The 20,540-nt window shown below is 39.8% G+C and overlaps 1 protein-coding gene across 7 annotated transcripts in view; it reads right to left on the bottom strand.

Moving 5' to 3' along the window:
• ccdc148 (coiled-coil domain containing 148) overlaps positions 1-20,540 on the bottom strand; it is a 194,636-nt gene that overhangs the window by 6,845 nt on the left and 167,251 nt on the right. For 6 of the 7 annotated variants that reach the window (XR_010001326.1, XR_507326.3, XR_010001327.1 and 3 more), the window contains 2 exons: positions 10,533-10,650; positions 2,113-2,253 (listed from right to left, as the gene is read on the bottom strand). Coding sequence is in view for 3 of the 7 variants with exons in the window: in XM_062965431.1 (XP_062821501.1) it covers positions 2,113-2,253; positions 10,533-10,650 (259 nt within the window). In the remaining 4 variants the exon portion in view is untranslated. Of the gene's footprint in view, positions 1-106; positions 276-2,112; positions 2,254-10,532; positions 10,651-20,540 lie in introns of all 7 variants that reach the window. The other variant, XR_010001330.1, reaches the window with a different exon arrangement.

The raw sequence follows: 20,540 nt of genomic DNA, 5'->3' as shown, positions 1-20,540 counted from the left end.
TTAAAATACCAATCTATTAAGTGAGTAAATCCTGGTATTAGTAGTTTAGGAAATAGTCTTTAAAATCCTCAGCCAAAGAACCATTGCAATTATAATGCAAACATACTGTGTAGGGTGAATGGACTCAGGGTGTCCTGGATGTCTTTTGTTCATAGGGTTGTCATAAGCCAAGGCAATGGCAAACTTTGGCCTTCCAGGTGTTTTGGACTTCAATTCCCACAATTCCTACCAGTCAGTAAGTTGGCTTGGATTTCTTGGATAGCATGAAAGGGACCCTGGAGCATGGAAACCAATTCAGTAGAATCCCCACTTATATTAGCAGAATAAGCTAGATCTGAGGAAGGTAGTTTTCTGCCCAAGATACTCCACAGGCTGTGCTGACCCTTCAAATGTGCAAAAAAATGCTAACAAATCAAAATCAAAACCAAAATTTTCCTCCCCCCTTCCCAAATTGTAATGGGCATTGGTAAATAAATTTACAATGCTAAAATGCCATAATTAAATCTCAAACTGAAGTGCTTTGGAAATTGTTTCTACCTGCAACCCTTCATCCTGTTATGCCCTTGCCACTGTTTTGGACTACTGCAATGACCCTGTGCAGACAAGTGTGCAGCTGCCAAAGTGGCTGCGATAGACTCAGACATGACAGCAGGAACAATGGCAACGATGTACAGAAGTAAGTCGTAATTGAAAACAAGTACAATATAGCTATAAACGTATAAAAGTCAACATTAAAGTAAAATTGAACTGTTCACAACATTAAAACGCACACATAAAGGTGGTAAAAGGCAGTTAAAAACAGTTCTGTAGAAACAATACAGCACTCTCTAAAGCCTTTTTGTTAAAAAAGAACCTTCAGTTCTAAATGCCTGTCAGAATAAAATAAAAAAAAGTATTTTCCAGTCAATGAAAAAACAGCAAGGGAGGGCATATTCTAGTCTCTGGAGGAAGGGATTTCCAAAGCCTACAAACAGCCATGGGTGAACCATACCAGACATACCTGTGGCGTTGAGGGAGCTGAAAAAAGGATCTCAAGCCCCAGAAAGGCCTATCTGAGGAAAAATTGTGTCAGCCTGGACTAAGACTTCCATATGTCACAGCCAGCTAATTAGAACTACTGTATGGCCTAAAAAACCTAGAGAGCTAGCATGTTGCTATCTCTATACTAGGCTAACAAGCAGCAAGGTTAGCAACTTAGGTAGATACCACACTGGGAACTTCCACTCTTCCTTGTCCTAGAGTCTAGATATTAAACCAAAAGTATTGAGAGAATTTGGCTGGCTCACATGTGATGACAGTTCAAGTTTAAGATGCTGGCTTCCCTTTGCCATAATACGGCTCTATTTGCCACATCCAACTGCACAGGTTAACCCAATGCTAGTGGCCACCAGAAATTTAAATAGAGGCTGAATGGCCATCTGTGAGAAGTGCTTTAGTTGTGCTTTCGTGCATGGCAGGACATTGCACTGGATGGTTCTTGTGGTCTCTTTCAATTCTATGATTCTACGTCTAGCATGTCAATATGTTGCTATACTGGTTGAAACAACTTTCAGGGAAAGAGAATATAAATAAATCCATTGCCTTAACTGAAGCACAGCCTATTTTTCACACAAATCTTTCCCATATTAAAAAAAATCTGAAGGAAACCCTGTTTGCCTAGAATTTGTTAGGTCTTCTCTTTAGCAACAAATATAACTTTTGGAAAGAGAGATTCAATGTAGGAAGAAAATTTGGGCAAATCGTTCAGATCCGAAAGCAAATAGCTCTCCAAGTGTTTAACAAAAAGGAGACAGTAGAGGAAAGTAAAATAAGTGTGGACACAAGAAGGCTGCATTTGCTACAGTCGCCTGTGCTTAGGCTCATCTATAATGAGGTGTGGAGCTTAAAGGGTTATGTGATTTCATGGGAAAACTCTCACCACTGGCTGAATTGAACTTCTTTGCTCAGAGGAGTTGGCACTGTGCCTAACCCAGCACAGTCTCACCAGAATGGGAGGAAGAGAGAGTTTTTTTCTTTGCAGATCTCCATATACCTCCCACATGCTTTTCACCCAAAGCTTAATTGCTTTCTTTGGCCTTGGGTGCAAACACTCTGCAGCAAATGATGAAGTACCTGCTCAGCACTGAATGTATGCAGCTCAAAGAGAGGCTTCTGTAGGAAAAAATCTTCTTCTACTCCAATGCCCATCCGAGCTTTAGATGCCACTGTGTCAGCCATCATCCGAGCAGGATCAAACTCTGCAACAATAGCAACCTAAGACAGAGATGGAAATAATAGGCATTTGTTACGTGATCCAGCTTTACGATCAACCCCTCATCCAGACAGAACCCTGGCATCAGCTGGCTTCGGCAAAGGCCAGTACTGGCAGTTCTTTTCATGTGGTTGGCATTCTAAACAAAGCATACAGCAGTAGTTCTCAACCTGGGGTCCCCAGATGTTTTTGGCCTTCAACTCCCAGAAATCCTAACAGCTGGTAAACTGGCTGGGATTTCTGGGAGTTGTAGGCCAAAAACATCTGGGGACCCCAGGTTGAGAACCACTGGCATAGAGGATATGGATATATCAGGATTTATTTATTTATTTACAGTATTTATATTCCGCCCTTCTCACCCCGAAGGGGACTCAGGGCAGATCACAATATACACATAATTAGCAAACATTCAATGCCATATACACATAGAACAGAGACAGACATAGAGGCAATTTAAACTTCTCCAGCTTCCTGAGGGTATGCTCAATTCCGGCCACAGGGGAGCAGCTGCTTCATCATCCACTGCGACGGCAACTTCCTAATTCCAAACACTTGCTGGATGATTTTTTAGGGTGTCATTAATTAATTAAATTAGCCTCCCCACATATAAGTGGTACCTAAATTTCCTACTTGATAGATGCAACTATCTTTCGGGTTGCTTAGGTCGGCAACGAGCAGGGGCTATTTACTTTATTTTAATGGTGGAGTGCTCATTCCACCACGGGCTGACCTCAAACTCATGACCTCTTGGTCAGAGTGATTTATTGCAGCTGGCTACTAAACAGCCTGCACCACAGCCCGATTTTTCATGATTTCCTTTAGACAGCACTTGGAATGCCAGTTGGGTCACAAAACTGGGCATTTGCAGGAAGCAACTTTCTGGAAAATTCCTCATATCAAATAAAGATGTACCAAAAATTAGATAAATGGCAACTAAGAATGCCATACGATGATTAAATTTCAACTTTCTTTAGTCTGGGGGTTTCAAGTGTACTGAATCTGAATGACAGATATATTCGATTTGATTACATTAATCATCATCCACCATACTAACAAAGGACGATATGAGTCGTAGTCCACAGCATCTGGAAAGTACAAGTTTGGTATAGTGCTATAGATTACTGCTTCTTAAAATGTGGGTCCCAACCCCAAATGGGGTCCCCTTAGCAGCTCAATGTTGGGGTCACAAAAATTGGGCAACAGTACAACAGCCTAGTGGTAACAAAAAATTGGGCAACAGTACAACAGCTGTAAAAAAAGGTAAAGGTTTCTCCTGACGTTAAGTCCAATCATGTCTGACTCTGGGGGTTGGTGCTCATCTCCTTTTCTAAGCCAAATAGCCGGCGTTGTCCGTAGACACTTCCAAGGTCATGTGGTCGGCATGGCTGCATGGAGCACCGTTACCTTCCCGCCGGAGCGGTACCTATTGATCTACTCACATTTGCATGTTTTTGAACTGCTAGGTTGGCAGGAGCTGGAGCTAACAGCGGGTGCTCAAGCCGCTCCCGGGATTTGAACCTGGGACCTTTCGGTCTGCAAGTTCAGCAGCTCAGAGCTTTAACGCACTTTGCCACCGGGGCTCCTACACAGAGGCGGTCCAACAATGAGGCGAATTAGGCAGTCACCTGTGGCGCAAAACATACAGGGGCGCAGTCGAGACTGCTTTTTCTGTTGATTTGTTGTAAAACATGATGTTTTGGTGCTTAGTTTGTAAAATCTTAATGTAATTTGATGTTTAATAGGCTTTCCCTTAATCCCTCCTTATTATCCAACATTTTAGCTTATCCAACGTTTTTATTTTTCAGTGATTGGTTTGGGGGGGGGGGGGGCGCCAAAATTCTGTTCGCCTACACCTGAAAAATACCTAGGGCCGGCTCTGCTCCTACAACAGCTGTACGCATCATAAAAAGAAAAATCAGCCTGTTTAGCAAGCCTTGTAAATGCTGATTTGTCATCTGTAAATGTTTGGTTTGATAAATCTATTTTATATACTACATACCTATGGTCATGTAAAAAATTCTCAGGCCAAAGGGGGTCTCAAGTGGGGAAAAAAATAAGAACCCCTGCTGTAGATAATTCAGCCATGGCATGGAAAAGCTGGTCAAAAAGTGAACAAGTAAGCTAATTTCCCATCTACTTAACCATCTGCCTATTCATAATCCTAGTTTGTTTCAACAATGAGTGAATGCTTTTATTTATCCCTTCTGCATAGATTCACCTGAATGTCAGGGGTATCACTGTTCAAATATTCTACAACATGTGTTTGCAATAAATTATTTGTAAAGAATTCCTTGTTTTTACTTCCTCTTGTGTGCCAAAAATTCCTTCCATCATTATGTATCTGGAAAAACTACACTCACAGCTGCTTGAAAGAAGATTTATGGATGTGCAAAGATCTCTGCTATGTTTTATGAATTGGAGATAATATTCTTAAAAAGCAATTTGTGTTTTGAAGTTCAGGCTACATATTTGCTTTCCACTGAAGATTCTTCAGCCTCAGAAAGTCTGGCTTTGGGAAATGGGGTCACAGGCATGATAGCTAGGATTTTGTGACTAGGGAAGTGCTCATCCATGGAAGCTGTTTTATGAGAGTATCTGTGACATTGCAAACAATCCCAAAATAGGGTGACTGGAGCCCAAAGATAAGGAACCACTGATGGAAACTGATCCTAGATATCTCTGCATCTACTCAACCACCAGCACAGTTTCTCTTTTCCTTGGGATGTGTTATATACCAAGTTATCCACGCAGTTTTTTCACACTGCGCAATGTCTTGTCATTCAATATATGTAGACATATGGTAATGGCGCTTAGGGAGAAAGAAAACTAGCAACAGCCCTGAGTATAAATCAATCTGAAGTGCAGCACAGTTGCTGACATATCTAATCAAGTGACTAATGCAAGAAAAAATACTGATGACTGAGCCAGAGAGCAGCTTGTATGTGGCTTTTCCCTTCAGCCACTTTTTGACTGGTTTTAAGACATAGATAAGAGAATGTCTTTATTTGCTCCAATAGGTAAGCACATCACTACATCAACATGGTAGATATGATCATTCGGACATTTTACAAGGGAAGGAGATACAAACAGCAAAGTCATAGTTTAATTACAACCAACACCACATCAATGGATTGCTGATATGAATAATTACTGCAAATTTGAAATATAAATTTATATTGAGGTAGTTTTCTGAAAAAGCAGGTTGGGCAAGAAAAGAGTTGTTTCATACCATGTATGACTTTGTTTTGCAAACAAAATTTTTGCAGCAAAGAAATTCAACAACAACAACAATAATAATAAAATTAAAAAATGTTATTCTAAGCTAGAAGGAGGAAAATATTTCTGTCTTGCCATGCGAATACAAATCATAGAATCATAGAATCATAGAATAGTAGAGTTGGAAGAGACCTCATGGGCCATCCAGTCCAACCCCCCGCTAAGAAGCAGGAAATTGCATTCAAAGCACCCCCGACAGATGGCCATCCAGCCTCTGCTTAGAAACATCCAAAGAAGGAGCCTCCACCACAGCCCGGGGGAGAGAGTTGCACTGTCGAACAGCTTACAATTAACAAAGATCTACACTCTAAATGTCCTGGCAGCCAATGGAGATTAATAACCTCTCCATTATTTTCACCAGAATGTATGAAGCATCATATAGTCCACAAAGTGTTAGCTGGCTTTGTAAGAACTGATGCAGACAGCTTATGGAAAAGTTCTTTCCAAGATAGTAATAACAATTGTGGCATTCCAGGACTCCCAATGGGCTTGGCTGGGCCTGATGAAAAAAAATCTGAAATCTAAAAACAGCTAAATCATGATTTATAAGTAAATGGCAATTACAAGTTAAAGCCAAATAACTATATATATATATATATACATACACACACACACACACACACACACACACACACACACACACATTGTATTCTGGAACAATGTGGCCACTATACTTTGAATATAAGAACTGAGTTCAGATCTGGATGAAAAAATAACACCCAGAAGTTCTGATCAACATAGAACATTGTTCCAGCAGATTTATTTTCAAAGCAATGAGGCAACTGTCAAATGAACTTTGAGCTTAAAAAATCCATTGGAAACTACCTTTGACAAATGAAGAAAGAGTATCGTCATTTTAGGGCAGGAAGAACAAAGGAGGCACTGTATACACTTATTGACTTGTGTAAATGCAATAAACCTCAGTTTTTGAACTGTAGAACTTAGGTCTAACTCATTTATAGCAACACAACCCAAAAGAAATCTCACAAAGAAAACAAACTGACAAGCAGCAAATGAGCCTGGCCAGTTCAGGTCCCATTAATATAAGCTATTTTAAGACCCCCAAGCTACAGAAATCTTACTAAGTACCACTACAGTCTACACCTCTTATAACATTTATAACAGCTTTCTTGCTGATTTCTGTTTATTAAGTTTATACATAATGAAACTGAGTATTTGGCGCATATTCAAGACAACAGGTGTGCTGAGTATAACACTCTTTTCCACAAAACATCGCCAACTACAGACTGACTGTCGTCTGCAAACTTGATGATCGGGTTAGAAGGCACGATCATCAAGTTTGCAGACAACACAAAACTGGGAGGGATAGCTAACACTCCAGAAGACAGGAGCAGAATTCAAAACGATCTTGACAGACTAGAGAGATGGGCCAAAACTAACAAAATGAAGTTCAACAGGGACAAATGCAAGATACTTCACTTCGGCAGAAAAAATGGAAATCAAAGATACAGAATGGGGGACGCCTGGCTTGACAGCAGTGTGTGCGAAAAAGACCTTGGAGTCCTCGTGGACAACAAGTTAAACATGAGCCAACAATGTGATGCGGCTGCTAAAAAAGCCAATGGGATTCTGGCCTGCATCAATAGGGGAATAGCGTCTAGATCCAGGGAAGTTATGCTCCCCCTCTATTCTGCCTTGGTCAGACCACACCTGGAATACTGTGTCCAATTTTGGGCACCACAGTTGAAGGGAGATGTTGACAAGCTGGAAAGCGTCCAGAGGAGGGCGACTAAAATGATTAAGGGTCTGGAGAACAAGCCCTATGAGGAGCGGCTTAAAGAGCTGGGCATGTTTAGCCTGCAGAAGAGAAGGCTGAGAGGAGACATGATAGCCATGTACAAATATGTGAAGGGAAGTCATAGGGAAGAGGGAGCAAGCTTGTTTTCTGCTGCCCTGCAGACTAGGACACGGAACAATGGCTTCAAACTACAGGAAAGGAGATTCCACTTGAACATCAGGAAGAGCTTCCTCACTGTGAGAGCTGTTCGACAGTGGAACTCTCTCCCCGGGGCCGTGGTGGACGCTCCTTCCTTGGAGGCTTTTAAGCAGAGGCTGGATGGCCATCTGTCGGGGGTGCTTTGAATGCGATTTCCTGCTTCTTAGCAGGGGGTTGGACTAGATGGCCCATGTGGTCTCTTCCAACTCTACTATTCTATGATTCTATGATTCTATGATTCTATGACTTCAACAAAACAAATGTAGCATCTTTGCCCACCTCGTTTCCCCTGGTTTACATAGCTTTGAATATAAGAACTGACCACCAAAATTAATATGACTACATTTCATAGAGATGCCTTTGGAAGAAGATTTCACTCATAAAAAATAGAGCTTACTTCTGAGAAACATTCCTAGAATTGGATCATGAGACATTGAACTCTGACCATACTCTGAACAAAGGAATGTGTTTTTATAGAAATGTAGCCTTCTGCCAATTGCTGATTTAAAATCTGGCATGGAAGAGAAATACCACTTTACCTTGGTGTCATCACTATAGTATACCCAAAATGAATAGTGCAGTATTGCACACTGGGGAGCAAAAAGAAATGAGAAAATACATTGTGCTACAGTGTGTATGCATATGCTGCAATGGATTCAAAGAAGAGAAATATGGAGTAAACAAATTAATTTTCTCAATAAAGATGAACATGTCCTTTTGAACCAGCTGCTGGGAATGAGGTCAAAAGGTAACTGCAAATGAAGGAGGGCAAAGTGCTTGATCAGGTGGAGGGTAGCTTGTGTTCCTACAGATGTTGCTCCACTGCAACCCTTATTGTCCTTCACCATTAAGTTATGTTGGCTACTGGCTAGAGTTGCACTCTAACAAAATCTAGAGGGCCATGAAATATCCAACTTTAATCTTCTGGGGTTTTTTTTGTGTGTGTGTCAGGAGCAACCGGAGTTGCTTCTGGAGTGAGAGAATTGGCCGTCTGCAAGGACATTGCCCAGGGGACGCCCGGATGTTTTGATGTTTTTACCATCCTTGTGGGAGGCTTCTCTCATGTCCCCGCATGGAGCTGGAGCTGATAGAGGGAGCTCATCCACACTCTCCCCAGGTGGGATTCGAACCTGGCAGCTTTCAGGTCAGCAACCCAACCTTCAAGTCACTTAGTCCACTACGCCATCTGGGGGCTCCACAATCTTCTGGTTGGACTGGGAGATGGAAAAAGTGATCCACAAATTGGCTCAATAACGGGTGTGGAGAAAGATATCTTTCTGTGTGCTTGACTAGGTAGCCCCCCCCCCCCCCCCCCGGATTGAGTGGAGATGAAGAAGAAGACCTGTTGTTGTTTAGCTTGATGGCTAGCCTTTTCATGCAAAATCTACATTAAATACAAGGTAAAGGTAAAGCTTTCCCCTGACGTTAAGTCCAGTCATGTCTGACTCTGGGGGTTGGTGCTCATCTCCATTTCTAAGCTGAAGAGCAGGCGTTGTCCGTAGACACCTCCAAGGTCATGTGGCCGGCACGACTGCATGGATCCCCGTTACCTTCCCGCCGGAGCGGTACCTATTGATCTACTCACATTGGCATGTTTTCGAACTGCTAGGTTGGCAGGAGCTGGAGCTAACAGCGGCTGCTCACGCCGCTCCCGGGGTTTGATCCAGGGACCTTTTGGTCTCCAGCTCAGTGCTTTAACGCACTTCACCACCGGGGCTCCTATTAAATACAAACATATGCATATATATTAATACTGTAATCCTTTGATTCAAAGATGAACATAATTGTGGTCTTCCATCTATCTATCTAACAGGGTTCCATGCAGTCATGCCGGCCACATGACCTTGGAGGTGTTTACAGACAACGCCCGGGCTGTGGCGCAGGCTGGTGAGCAGCCAGGTGGCTGCAGCCAGCTGCAACAAATTACTATGACCAAGAGGTCATGAGTTCGAGGCCAGCTCAGAGCCTGTCTTGTCTTTGTTCTATGTTAAAGGCATTGAATGTTTGCCTTATATGTGTAATGTGATACGCCCTGAGTCCCCTTCGGGGTGAGAAGGGCGAAATATAAATACTGTAAATAAATAAATAAATAAAACACTGGCTCTTCGGCTTTGAAATGGAGATGAGCACCAACCCCCAAAGTCGGACACGACTGGACTTAACATCAGGGGAAACCTTTACCTTTATCTATCTATCTATAGTGTTCCCTCACTTATTGCTGGGGTTAGGTTCCAGGACCACCCGCAATAAGTGAAAATCCGCGAAGTAGGAACACTATATTTATTTTAATATTTATATATTATTTTAGTAGTTATACATTATTTTAAGTCTTTATCAACCAATTGTGTGTTGATAAATTACCTCCTTCTCTTCCTAATGCCGCTTGGGCTCCTTTTCTCTCCCTTTGGCTTCTCCTTCCTCCCTTCCTTAGGCTGTAAATTGTAATTTTTTATGATTTATAATACATTTTTAGAGTTTATTGAAAAACCGCAAAACAGCGAATTCATGAAAAGTGAATTGTGAAGTAATGAGGGAACACTATATATAGCTTTTTTGTTGGTGGTATTGAAATTAGTGTGCATCTTACAATTGATGGCATCTTAGAATTCAAAAAATTCAGTATATGCGTTTGATGTCCCATTCAAGACAAACAGAAAACACATACCATGAATGACAGTGAAGAGTAAGAAATTGTGGGGAGTTGTTCCTTTTTTCACATCCTGATTATTTCTCAATTGTGATGTTACACTTGCCATTAAATAAATAATAATAACAAAACTTTATTTATATACAGCCCTATCTCCCCGAGAGGACTCAGGGCGGTTTCCAATCAAAAAACAACATCCATTACATAGTCAAAAATTGAGAATATTAAAAATACAACTATACAATTAAAATAGACAATAAATAACAATTACAACCAATCAAGGTCAACAGGACAGGGATCATTGGCCAATATCCTAACAATCCGATCAGGGATGAATGAATCTTACATAACATGTACCTTTAATTTCACAGGGAAAAAATAAACACAGGAGAAAAAGATACCTGTTGCCTAAGAGCATCAAGACGTCTCTTCCTTTCTTCTTCCTCATGAGCCTCTTTGAGAATTGCCTCTTTTTTCTCCATCAAGCGCTTTTCCAACAGCTTTTGTCGAAATTGAACTCTTTGGAAGAAAACATGAAGTCAATGACCTAAGGCTTATCTGTTTTCTAATAGTACATGATTGTTTGATGGGTGTATTAGAAACAATTAAGACCTGGAATAGCTATCTAATCAATAATTTGTTTACATCAGTGTGTGTACCAGATACTGATAGCACAATCCTATAACACTTGCTCAGAACTAAGTGAACATAACACCCAATATACAAACATAGGCCTGTGGTGTAAAATGTGCTTAAATTTGGGGATAACCAATATGTAGGTATGAATGCTGATATTTCCAGATGAGTTGTCTGAATGTCTTAGAACCAATGGCTAATTATAACATTTAGGCAACTTTTAGGTGAATGTCAACATTATCAGGAATACTTCGGAATCATGAAACAAAATTCATTTGAAATGGTCAGCATTCATATGGGAATATATACATTTATCAGGCTTCAGACATCCACAATAACATCTTCTTATTGAAGAAAAATCCCAGGAAAGTAAGAAGGGTATTATTTTGTCGCTTTTTCTGGGCCCATGTATATTACTACAATTAGAGAAGTGATAAAAATGCAATGAAAGCAGTGCCTGCAAATGCTTTAATATGAAAACCAGGAAAAAAATATTTGTGTAGTGGTCAATAACATGAAGACATCTCTAGTCATGAGGAAGATCTTCAGAAGAGACAGGCAGAAGGTAAATTGGGCTCTCTGGTGATTGCCAAGAGATTCTGACTCTAAACAATATCAACATCAAAATAACTTTTCTTATTTAAATTAAACTGTTAACACGAGGAATACTTGGGGGAGGGATAGACTTTTATGTGATGAAACTGTGAATTAAGTATAGGAAACATATTTCTAGAATAAGAAGAGGTTCTTTAATTCTGAAGATCTTGGGGTTGTATTTTAAAAAAAATTGAATGAAGGAAACCTAACAATCTAAAACAAGAACTAGGGCCATCTATCTAAGAATGCATGTACACCAAGGAATGATGGGAATTGTTGTTTTACAAGATCCTTAGCCTTCCCTGCTAAAGAGTGCTGGTGCCTCACCAGTTTTCAGCTTCTATGATTCCACTGCCATGACAATAAAAGTGGTATCAAATTGCATTAATTCTATGGTGTAGATGCATCCTATGGGTATTTTTTTTTGCTCTAGTGACTCCAATAATTAAACAATTTCCAAAGAGCTTAAAGAATCACTAGACTGTCACCTTTGCATGTGTCACCTCAGCTAATTCTTATCATCTATTCTATGTGCCATCTATATTGCATCTTATTATCTATTCTATGTGCCATCTTTATTGCACCTTCAGTCTTAACATGTACAGTGTTCCCCCACATATCACGGGGGTCAGGTTCCAGGACCACACACAATAAGTGAAAATCCGCGAAGTGGGGACATTATATTTATTTTATTATTTATATATCAATTTAGTAGTTATACATTATTTTGAGTCTTTATCAACCAATTGTGTGTTGATAAATTGCCTCCTTCTCCTCCTAATGCCGCTTGGACTCCTTTTATCTCCCTTTGGCTTCTCCTTCCTCCCTTCCTTAGGCTGTAAATTGTAATTTTTTATGATTTATAGTCTTTTGGAGTTTATTGAAAAACCGCAAAACAGCAAATCCATGAAAAGTGAACCGCGAAGTAATGAGGGAACACTGTACTTGGTAATAACCATGCTCAAATTACTGAAACTGACTTTAGGGTAAGAATGGCAAAAATTGATTCTTATCTATAGATGGCTGCAAAAGAAATAAAACTGTCTACAGAAGACAGGTTTTCATAAACATGGAAATAATACATATACGACTATCCTAGATCAAAGACTGGGTCATAGCAACAAGTGGACTGAGTTGTAATCTGAGAAAATGGGAATACAGGACTAAATCCAATAGTTAGTCCAAAATATATTGATGTGATGGGTCTAGTCTAGTTGAGAATAATAATGGTATTTACCCCACATACTGAAAAAAGATATACTCATTACATGTACAAAGTTTACAAGTATAAAAATAATGGAGTTTCTATGTTATCATAGGGACAACACATCTCCTGGAAGCTAATACTGTGTTTCCCCGAAAATAAAGACAGTGTCTTATATTAATTTTCGCTTTCAAAGATGCACTAGGTCTTATTTTCAGGGGATGTCTTATTTTTCCATGAAAAAGAATTTACATTTATTGTTGAACAAAAAAATGAACATTTATTATATACTGTACAGTAGCTGTCATCACAACCAGCATAACTATTTATCAAGAATTTCTTGTTACTACCATTATTTCCTTGTACAACAATCTACATTAACCAATCCTGTATGCTCTGGTGTTCTGTTTGGCAGGCATGCTTCCAAACAAAAACTTTGCTAGGTCTTACTTTCGGAGGAAACCTTATATTTAGCAATTCAGCAAAACCTCTACTAGGTCTTATTTTCAGGGGATGTCTTATTTTTGGGGAAACAGGGTTTTTTAAGGAATTCTCCTTTGTATCAATGGAAGTAAACACCGAAAGGAAGATAGCAATTTTTGAAAGGCATCCATTTTCATGAAAGAGTTCAGCTTCTTTTCTCTAGGTTTTCCCTTGACTTTGATTTATATAATACAACTGCCTGTGTTAGAAGCATGCATACAACTAAAGTGGGCCTTGACTCTAGCCTCACAAGAGAAACAATGATTTGACCTGAATCTGAATGACATGAAGATGCCATACTTCACATTTTATCTCTTGTCAAGATACACAGTATGTATGAAGATGGTACTGATAGATGGAACTTGCATTGACAGAACTGTTTCCAATTTGCTCTTTTCACTGCAACCCCCTTTGCAATCTCAAAATTTATTCTAAAGTACTACAGGGCCCTCCAGAGCACATTTTGGGGTAGGTATAGAGGAGAGAAGAAAGAAGCATCACTGCATAAGTACATACATGCTCATAAAAAGGTAAAGGTTTCCCCTGACGTTAAGTCCAGTCGTGACCGACTCTGGGGGTTGGTGCTCATCTCCATTTCTAAGCTGAAGAGCCGGCGTTGTCCATAGACACCTCCAAGGTCATGTGGCCAGCATGACTGCATGGAGTGCCTTTACCTTCCCACCGGAGTGGTACCTATTGATCTACTCACATTTGCATGTTTTCAAACTGCTAGGTTGGCAGGAGCTGGGGCTAACAGCGGGCACTCATTCCGCTCTCAGGATTTGAACTTGGGACCTTTTGGCCTGCAAGTTCAGCAGCTCAGCGCTTGAACACACTGTGCCACCAGTGTTTAAAAACACACTTGCATAGATTTGTTCTCCACACCTCTGAAAAATATTACAAAATCATTAGGCCATTTGTGTGTGTTACATACAGAGTCATTAGGCCATTTTTGTGTGTTATATAATCTGAAAGAACTGTTAGTACTGCTTCAAAGCAAATTCTAGAATGGTCATGAAGCACTAAATTAGACCCTTCCTTCCCTGTGTTCAATTTTAACTAAATATCATGGTTAAGTAACATTCCTTTTTTTAAACAACAAGTTGAATAATGAGCTTAGTTTGCTAGTTTCAGTAAAACCACCTTTTGAAGTACTGTGAATACACGTTAGTGTAATTTCCGATAAGCATAATTTCATTAAAATTGCTTTCAGGATGCATCTCATACATATTAAATAGAAAATGTAGCTGCCATAGTTATTGTAAGAGCTTTAAGGGAGCATTATGAACATATTTATAATATGTACACTATTTCATCCAGGAACCTCTTCCCTACAAGAATACATATTCATAGCAGATTCAAAGAGGATCAACCAAAAGAGAGCCCTCTGTATCAGTCAAAAAGCACAGATTCAGAACGTATCTCCATTTCCTTCTCTGATAATTTTGTTTTCGCAAACTGTTTGAAAATGTGGATCAAAAGGCTTGACCTCCAGTTTTGAAACTCCAACTTGATAAACCAAAGTCTTCAAGGGTTTACAAGCCTGTGTGGAGGAATATTAATCGATATATGGTTGAATAAAGAACCTAGCCTGTTGTTTTGTAATATAGTAGTCTCACTTATCCAACATAAACGGGCAGGCAGAACATTGGATAAGCAAAAATACTGAATAATAAGGAGGGATTGGGGAAAAGCCTATTAAATGTCAAATTACATTATGATTTTACAAATTAAGAACCAAAGAATCATGTTTTACAACAAATCAACAGACAAGGCAATTCAATACATGGTAACATTATGTAGTAATTATTGTATTTACAAATTTAGCACCAAAACATTGCAATGTATTGAAAACATTGATTACAAAAACATTGGCTACTAACTACAAATAAAGATAGACTTGCATAAAATGAATTTACAGTAACAACATTGTCAGAAATTAAATCCATAAAAAGTTCAGTCCTTGCTGCCTAGAGAAACAGCTGTGGATCCAGGCGGAAGGAAGATTGTATTGGATAATCCAGAACTTTGGATAAACGAAGGTTGGATAAGCGAGACTTTACTATAGCAATATTGGCTTTGAGACTGAATTCCCCCATCCAAACCATTTAGGACATTAGCTATATATGCTTTTGCCTGACACAGAAAATTTCCAAGGAGTCCCTCCTCATTCAACCAGTTTCTGTATCTTCAGCATCATCTTTATGTCAGGATGTTAGGCCCTGCTGGTCTGGAAATGACTCTACGAAAAACTGGCTATTCGATTAATTATTAAAAAAAACTACTACATCTCTCATCAGCCTTTTTTACAGTACACATAGCATGTTACCATCTTCATATGAGAAGTACAGAAGGATGGCATATCCCTAAAATTGTTTTATAACTCTGAGAAAGTTAAGCACCCTAATCAGAATCTCAGGGATTCTGGGAGTTGTAATTTTAAAAGTAATGTTTCCAAGCTCTGTTTATTACTTTAACTTTAGATGTTTCTGAACCCTTGACTTTATGACTATTATCGAGAGTTTCATATCTCTCTTAGCCAGAAAGCTGGAACTGTAACTAAGAAACCATTTCAAAAGCACACAAAGCTGTAAGACCTGCAATGCAAAGGGTGATGCCAGTTTTCACAGTAGTTCAGCAGGCACTGAGCACCGAGGAAATAAGAGGCAGAAAGAAACTGCTGCCACTCAAAAGGGACAATGAAAAAGGAAAATCTGATAGCATTTCTGGTAAGAGACACCAGAGGTGGTAAAGCTGGGGGCTGCTACACTTAGCACCTGGTTGAGTAAGAAAGTCCAACATAAGCAACAAAACCAGCATTCACTGCTTTCTCACATCTCTCACAAGAACAAAGTCTCTTTTCCACCCATGCCATTACTCAGTACCAATGGTGGCTTTTGCTATGCTCTTATTTCCAGAGCACCTGCCTGTCTTTTTTTTTTTTTGGACTACAAAACCCATGAGACAGGAACAATGCTTCTTTGAGAATTCTGAAAAACATATTCCCAAAAGATAAATTCAATTTACATCCTCATGCACTACCTCACCAATTTTACTTTGACCCATTAAGGTTTTTTAATAATAATAATAATAATAATAATAATAATAATAATAATAATAATAATAATAATAATGCAGACTGTGCAAGGAAACCGACGAAACCATGGATCATATCCTCAGCTGCTGTAAGAAAATCACACAGACTACAAACAGAGGCACAACTATGTGGCCCAAATGATTCATTGGAACTTATGCCTCAAGTACCACCTCCCAGCAGTAAAGAACTGGCGGAATCACAAACCTGCAAAGGTAGTGAAAAATGAACACGCAAAGATACTGTGGGACTTCCGAATCCAGACTGACAAAGTTCTGGAACACAACACACCAGACATCACAATTGTGGAAAAGAAAAAGGTTTGGATCATTGATGTCGCCATCCCAGGTGACAGTCTCATTGATGAAAAACAACAAGAAAAACTCAGCCGCTATCAGGACCTCAAGACTGAACTTCAAAGACTCTGGCAGAAAACAGTGCAGGTGGTCCTGGTGGTGCTGTGCCAAAAGATCTCAGCCGGTATTTGGAAACAATAGAGATTGACAAAATCATGATCTGCCAACTGCAAAAGGCCACCCTACTGGGATCTGCACGCATCATCTGAAAATACATTACACAGTCCTAGACACTTGGGAAGTGTTCGACTTGTGATTTTGTGATACGAAATCCAGCATGTCTATCTTGTTTGCTGTGTCATACAACAACAACAACAACAACAATAATAATAATAATAATAATAATAATAATAATAATAATAATAGCAACAACAACATAGATTTTGAAGAATAACCTGTTATAATAAGTCTACCAAGTGCGGTAAAACAATGCATGTATCATAGCATAGTCAACAAATATGAAATCATGCTGTAATCATAATATGAATTGTAATAGTAATAATATATTGAGATCATGCTCTATTCATAGAGTAGCCATAAATAAACATTATAGAACACATAAAGGTAAAGGTAAAGGTTTCCCCCTGATATTAAGTCTGGTCATGTCCAACTCTGGGGGTTGGTGTTCATCTCCATTTCTAAGCCGAAGAGCCGGCATTGTCCGTAAACACCTCCAAGGTTATGTGGCCAGTATGACTGCATGCAGTGCCGTTACCTTCCTGCCGGAGTGGTGCATACTCACATTTGCATGTTTTCGAACTGCTAGGTTGGCAGAAGCTGGAGCTAACAGTGGGAGCTCACTCCACTCTCAGGATTCGAACCACTGACCTTTCAATCAGCAAGGTCAGCAGCTCAGCGGTTTAACCCACTGTGCCACTGGCAGCTCCTATTGAGCACATAGAATATTGCTAATAGGCAGTCAGATATACTGTTAAACCTTTAAAGTATATTTAAACATCAAACGGGTTGTTCTAAAGCAGTGGTTCTCAAAGTGTGCTCCGTGGAGCCTTTGGGGCTTCGTGAAACATACTGAGGGGCGCTGCGCTTCCCTCCCCCTCCCTCCTCCCCCTCTCCTTCCAAGCTTCCCTTCCTCTTTTCTGCTCCTTCCCTTACCACCCATGTCACAAAAGCCTTTTTTTCCTTTGCTTCCCTCACCCCCAAAGCCTTTTCCCCGGGGCCTCCTTTGCCCCCAAAGCCTTTTTTCCTCACCTTCCACCATGACACTCCGATCTTTTCCCCCTTGCCTTCCTTGCTTCCAAAACCCTATTTCTCTCCCACGGCTCAGGGGCTGCTCTGTGATTTTCCTGTATGGCAGAAGGGAATTGAACTGAACCTGGGGTTTCTATTATTATTATTATTATTATTATTATTATTATTATTATTATTATTATTATTACAAAGACCAGGTGGCCATCTGTTGGGGGTGCTTTGATTGTGCTTTTCCTATATGGCAGAAGGAAGTTGAATCATAGAATCACAGAATAATAGAGTTGGAAGAGATCACATAGGCCATCTATCCAACCCCCTGCCATGAAGAAAAAGCACAATTAAAGTATCCCTGACACATGGCCATCCAGCCTTTGTTTAAAACTGAGGTTTCTGCTGCTGCTGCTGCTGCTGCTGTTGTTGTTGTTGTTGTTGCTGTTGGATGTGCAATCTGTTGGATGTGCTTTGACTGTGCTTTACCTGCATGACAGAGGTGAGCTGAACTGGATGGCCCCTGGGGTTTCTGCTAACAACAACAACAACAACAACAATAATAATAATAATAATAATAATAATAATAATAATAATAATAATAATAATAATAATAATAATAATATTGTTTTAATATTGCAACTACTACTACTACTACTACTACTACTACAAAGTCTGAGTGGCTGTCTTTTGGGGGTGCTTTGAGTCCCTTTCGGGGGAGATAAAGCAGGGTATAAATAAATATGATAATAATAATGCTTTCCCTGGAAAAGCCTTAATTTGGACAGAATATCAATCCATGTGCTGCAGAAGGCAGCACTTCCTGGAACTGTGCACATTCTGCGGAAATACCTCTAATATCCTAGGCCCTTAGGAAGAGCCCAATATTCAGAAACAAATTCCAGACACTTGGACCTAATATGCATGTATGCTGTGTTGTTAAGTACAAATAAATCTATAATAATTGTGCTTTCCCTGCATGGCAGAAGGGGGTTAGACAGGATGGCCCCTGGGATCTTCAACTGAAATACTGTTAACTGTTAAGTTTATGTTGGTCAAAAAGTTTTCCCATGCCTGATATATATATACATTATATATAATATAATATATAATATATAGACATGTCTTGGGGTTCCACAGGAAAGTTTTGCTTCAAAAAGGGCTCCGCAGCTGAAAAAGTTTGAGAACCCCTGCTCTAGAGTAAATATAATAATGTAAGCTATAGCAGTGAAGAAGATATTGGCTTTCGTTGTACAGAGAGAACTATTTCCAGATACAGAAGAAGAAGCCCTTAGCCCTGCGCTGGTTCCTAACAAGATGATGAAGTTCATATTTGTAATGTTGCTTAGCTAACAATTGACCAATGCTTCGAGTCAACTATGCCCTTACTCCACATACATAGAATCATAGAATCATAGAATAGTAGAGTTGGAAGAGACCTCATGGGCCATCTAGTCCAACCCCCCGCTAAGAAGCAGGAAATCGCATTCAAAGCACCCCCGACAGATGGCCATCCAGTCTCTGCTTAAAAGCCTCCAAAGAAGGAGCCTCCACCACAGTCTGGGGCAGAGAGTTCCACTGTCGAACAGCCCTCACAGTGAGGAAGTTCTTCCTGATGTTCAGGTGGAATCTCCTTTCCTGTAGTTTGAAGCCATTGTTCCGTGTCCTAGTCTGCAGGGCAGCAGAAAACAAGCTTGCTCCCTCCTCCCTATGACTTCCCCTCACATATTTGTACATGGCTATCATGTCTTCTCTCATTCTTTGCTGTGATTGCTATATACAAAAACCCATGATCTAACAGTCAACCATGCATATGCTGCATACTATAGCACTGTGGTCTCTATGTGATACCACCACCTCAGGAATCATGGCCATCCTTCACACAGAATCAATAACAGTGGTTCCCAACCTTTGGTCCTCCAGATGTTTTGGACTTCAGCCCCCACAGTTCCTAACAGCTGGTAAGCTGGCTGGGATTTCTTGGAGTTGAAGTACAAGACAATAGAAGTACCAAAGTTTGGGAATCACTAATCTATATGGTCATGGCAATTCACATAACCAGTGCACGCTGGTTATGTGAATTGCACTGGAAGTTCAAGGATGGAATGATGGAAGAATGAGTTGTATGGAGGCTTGTCTTATGTGTGGAAAAGTTTGGAAAAACCTCCCGTTGCTATGATCATGTGCCATTGTGAATGCATTTGAACAGGTAAGAACTTATCCAAATTCAAGTTAGTCTGAACAACATTGATTCATAAGCTTTTGGAGCAGAGGTATGGTAATACAGCCAAGGAGTGCTGTGTTTGATATAGTTTAACAGGTTTTTAAATAGCTGTATTGGTTTCAATTATGTATTTTAATAAGTCCTGTGTTTAATTATATTTTAATGTTTGTATGCTTTGGGTTTTAAATTACATATGTATGCTTTTTAGCATTAGCCACTTTGAGTCTTCTTTGGAAGAGATGCAGAATATAAATACATTTAATAATAATAATAACAATAATAATACAGCCCTGCAGATATGGCCCTTGGCATTCCTCACCATTGGTGGTGGTGATCAATGCTGCTGGAAGTTGTTGCCCAACAACATCTTGAAGACTGTATAGTTCTCATCCCTGCTTTAGAAGCACACATGCTGTAGTTCCTGTCAACACTTGTCCAGATGAACAGTACTTTCAGAGTTTACATTACTTGTTATGTTTTATGTTTCTGATTAGACGTCCCAATGTTTTTACTTTTATGTAAAGGCTGCAGGAACTCCAGGCTCTGGTAGAAAAGCAATGCTAGGGATGAAAATTTTTAATTCCACCCCACATGCTGATGGCTCAGTCCAAATCGCCC

The sequence above is a fragment of the Anolis carolinensis genome, chromosome 1 (genome assembly GCF_035594765.1).
Source record: "Anolis carolinensis isolate JA03-04 chromosome 1, rAnoCar3.1.pri, whole genome shotgun sequence".
NCBI classification, from domain to species: Eukaryota; Metazoa; Chordata; class Lepidosauria; order Squamata; family Dactyloidae; genus Anolis; species Anolis carolinensis.
The sequence above is the reverse complement of the archived record's forward strand: the minus strand, read 5'-3'. Positions and strand labels throughout refer to the sequence as shown.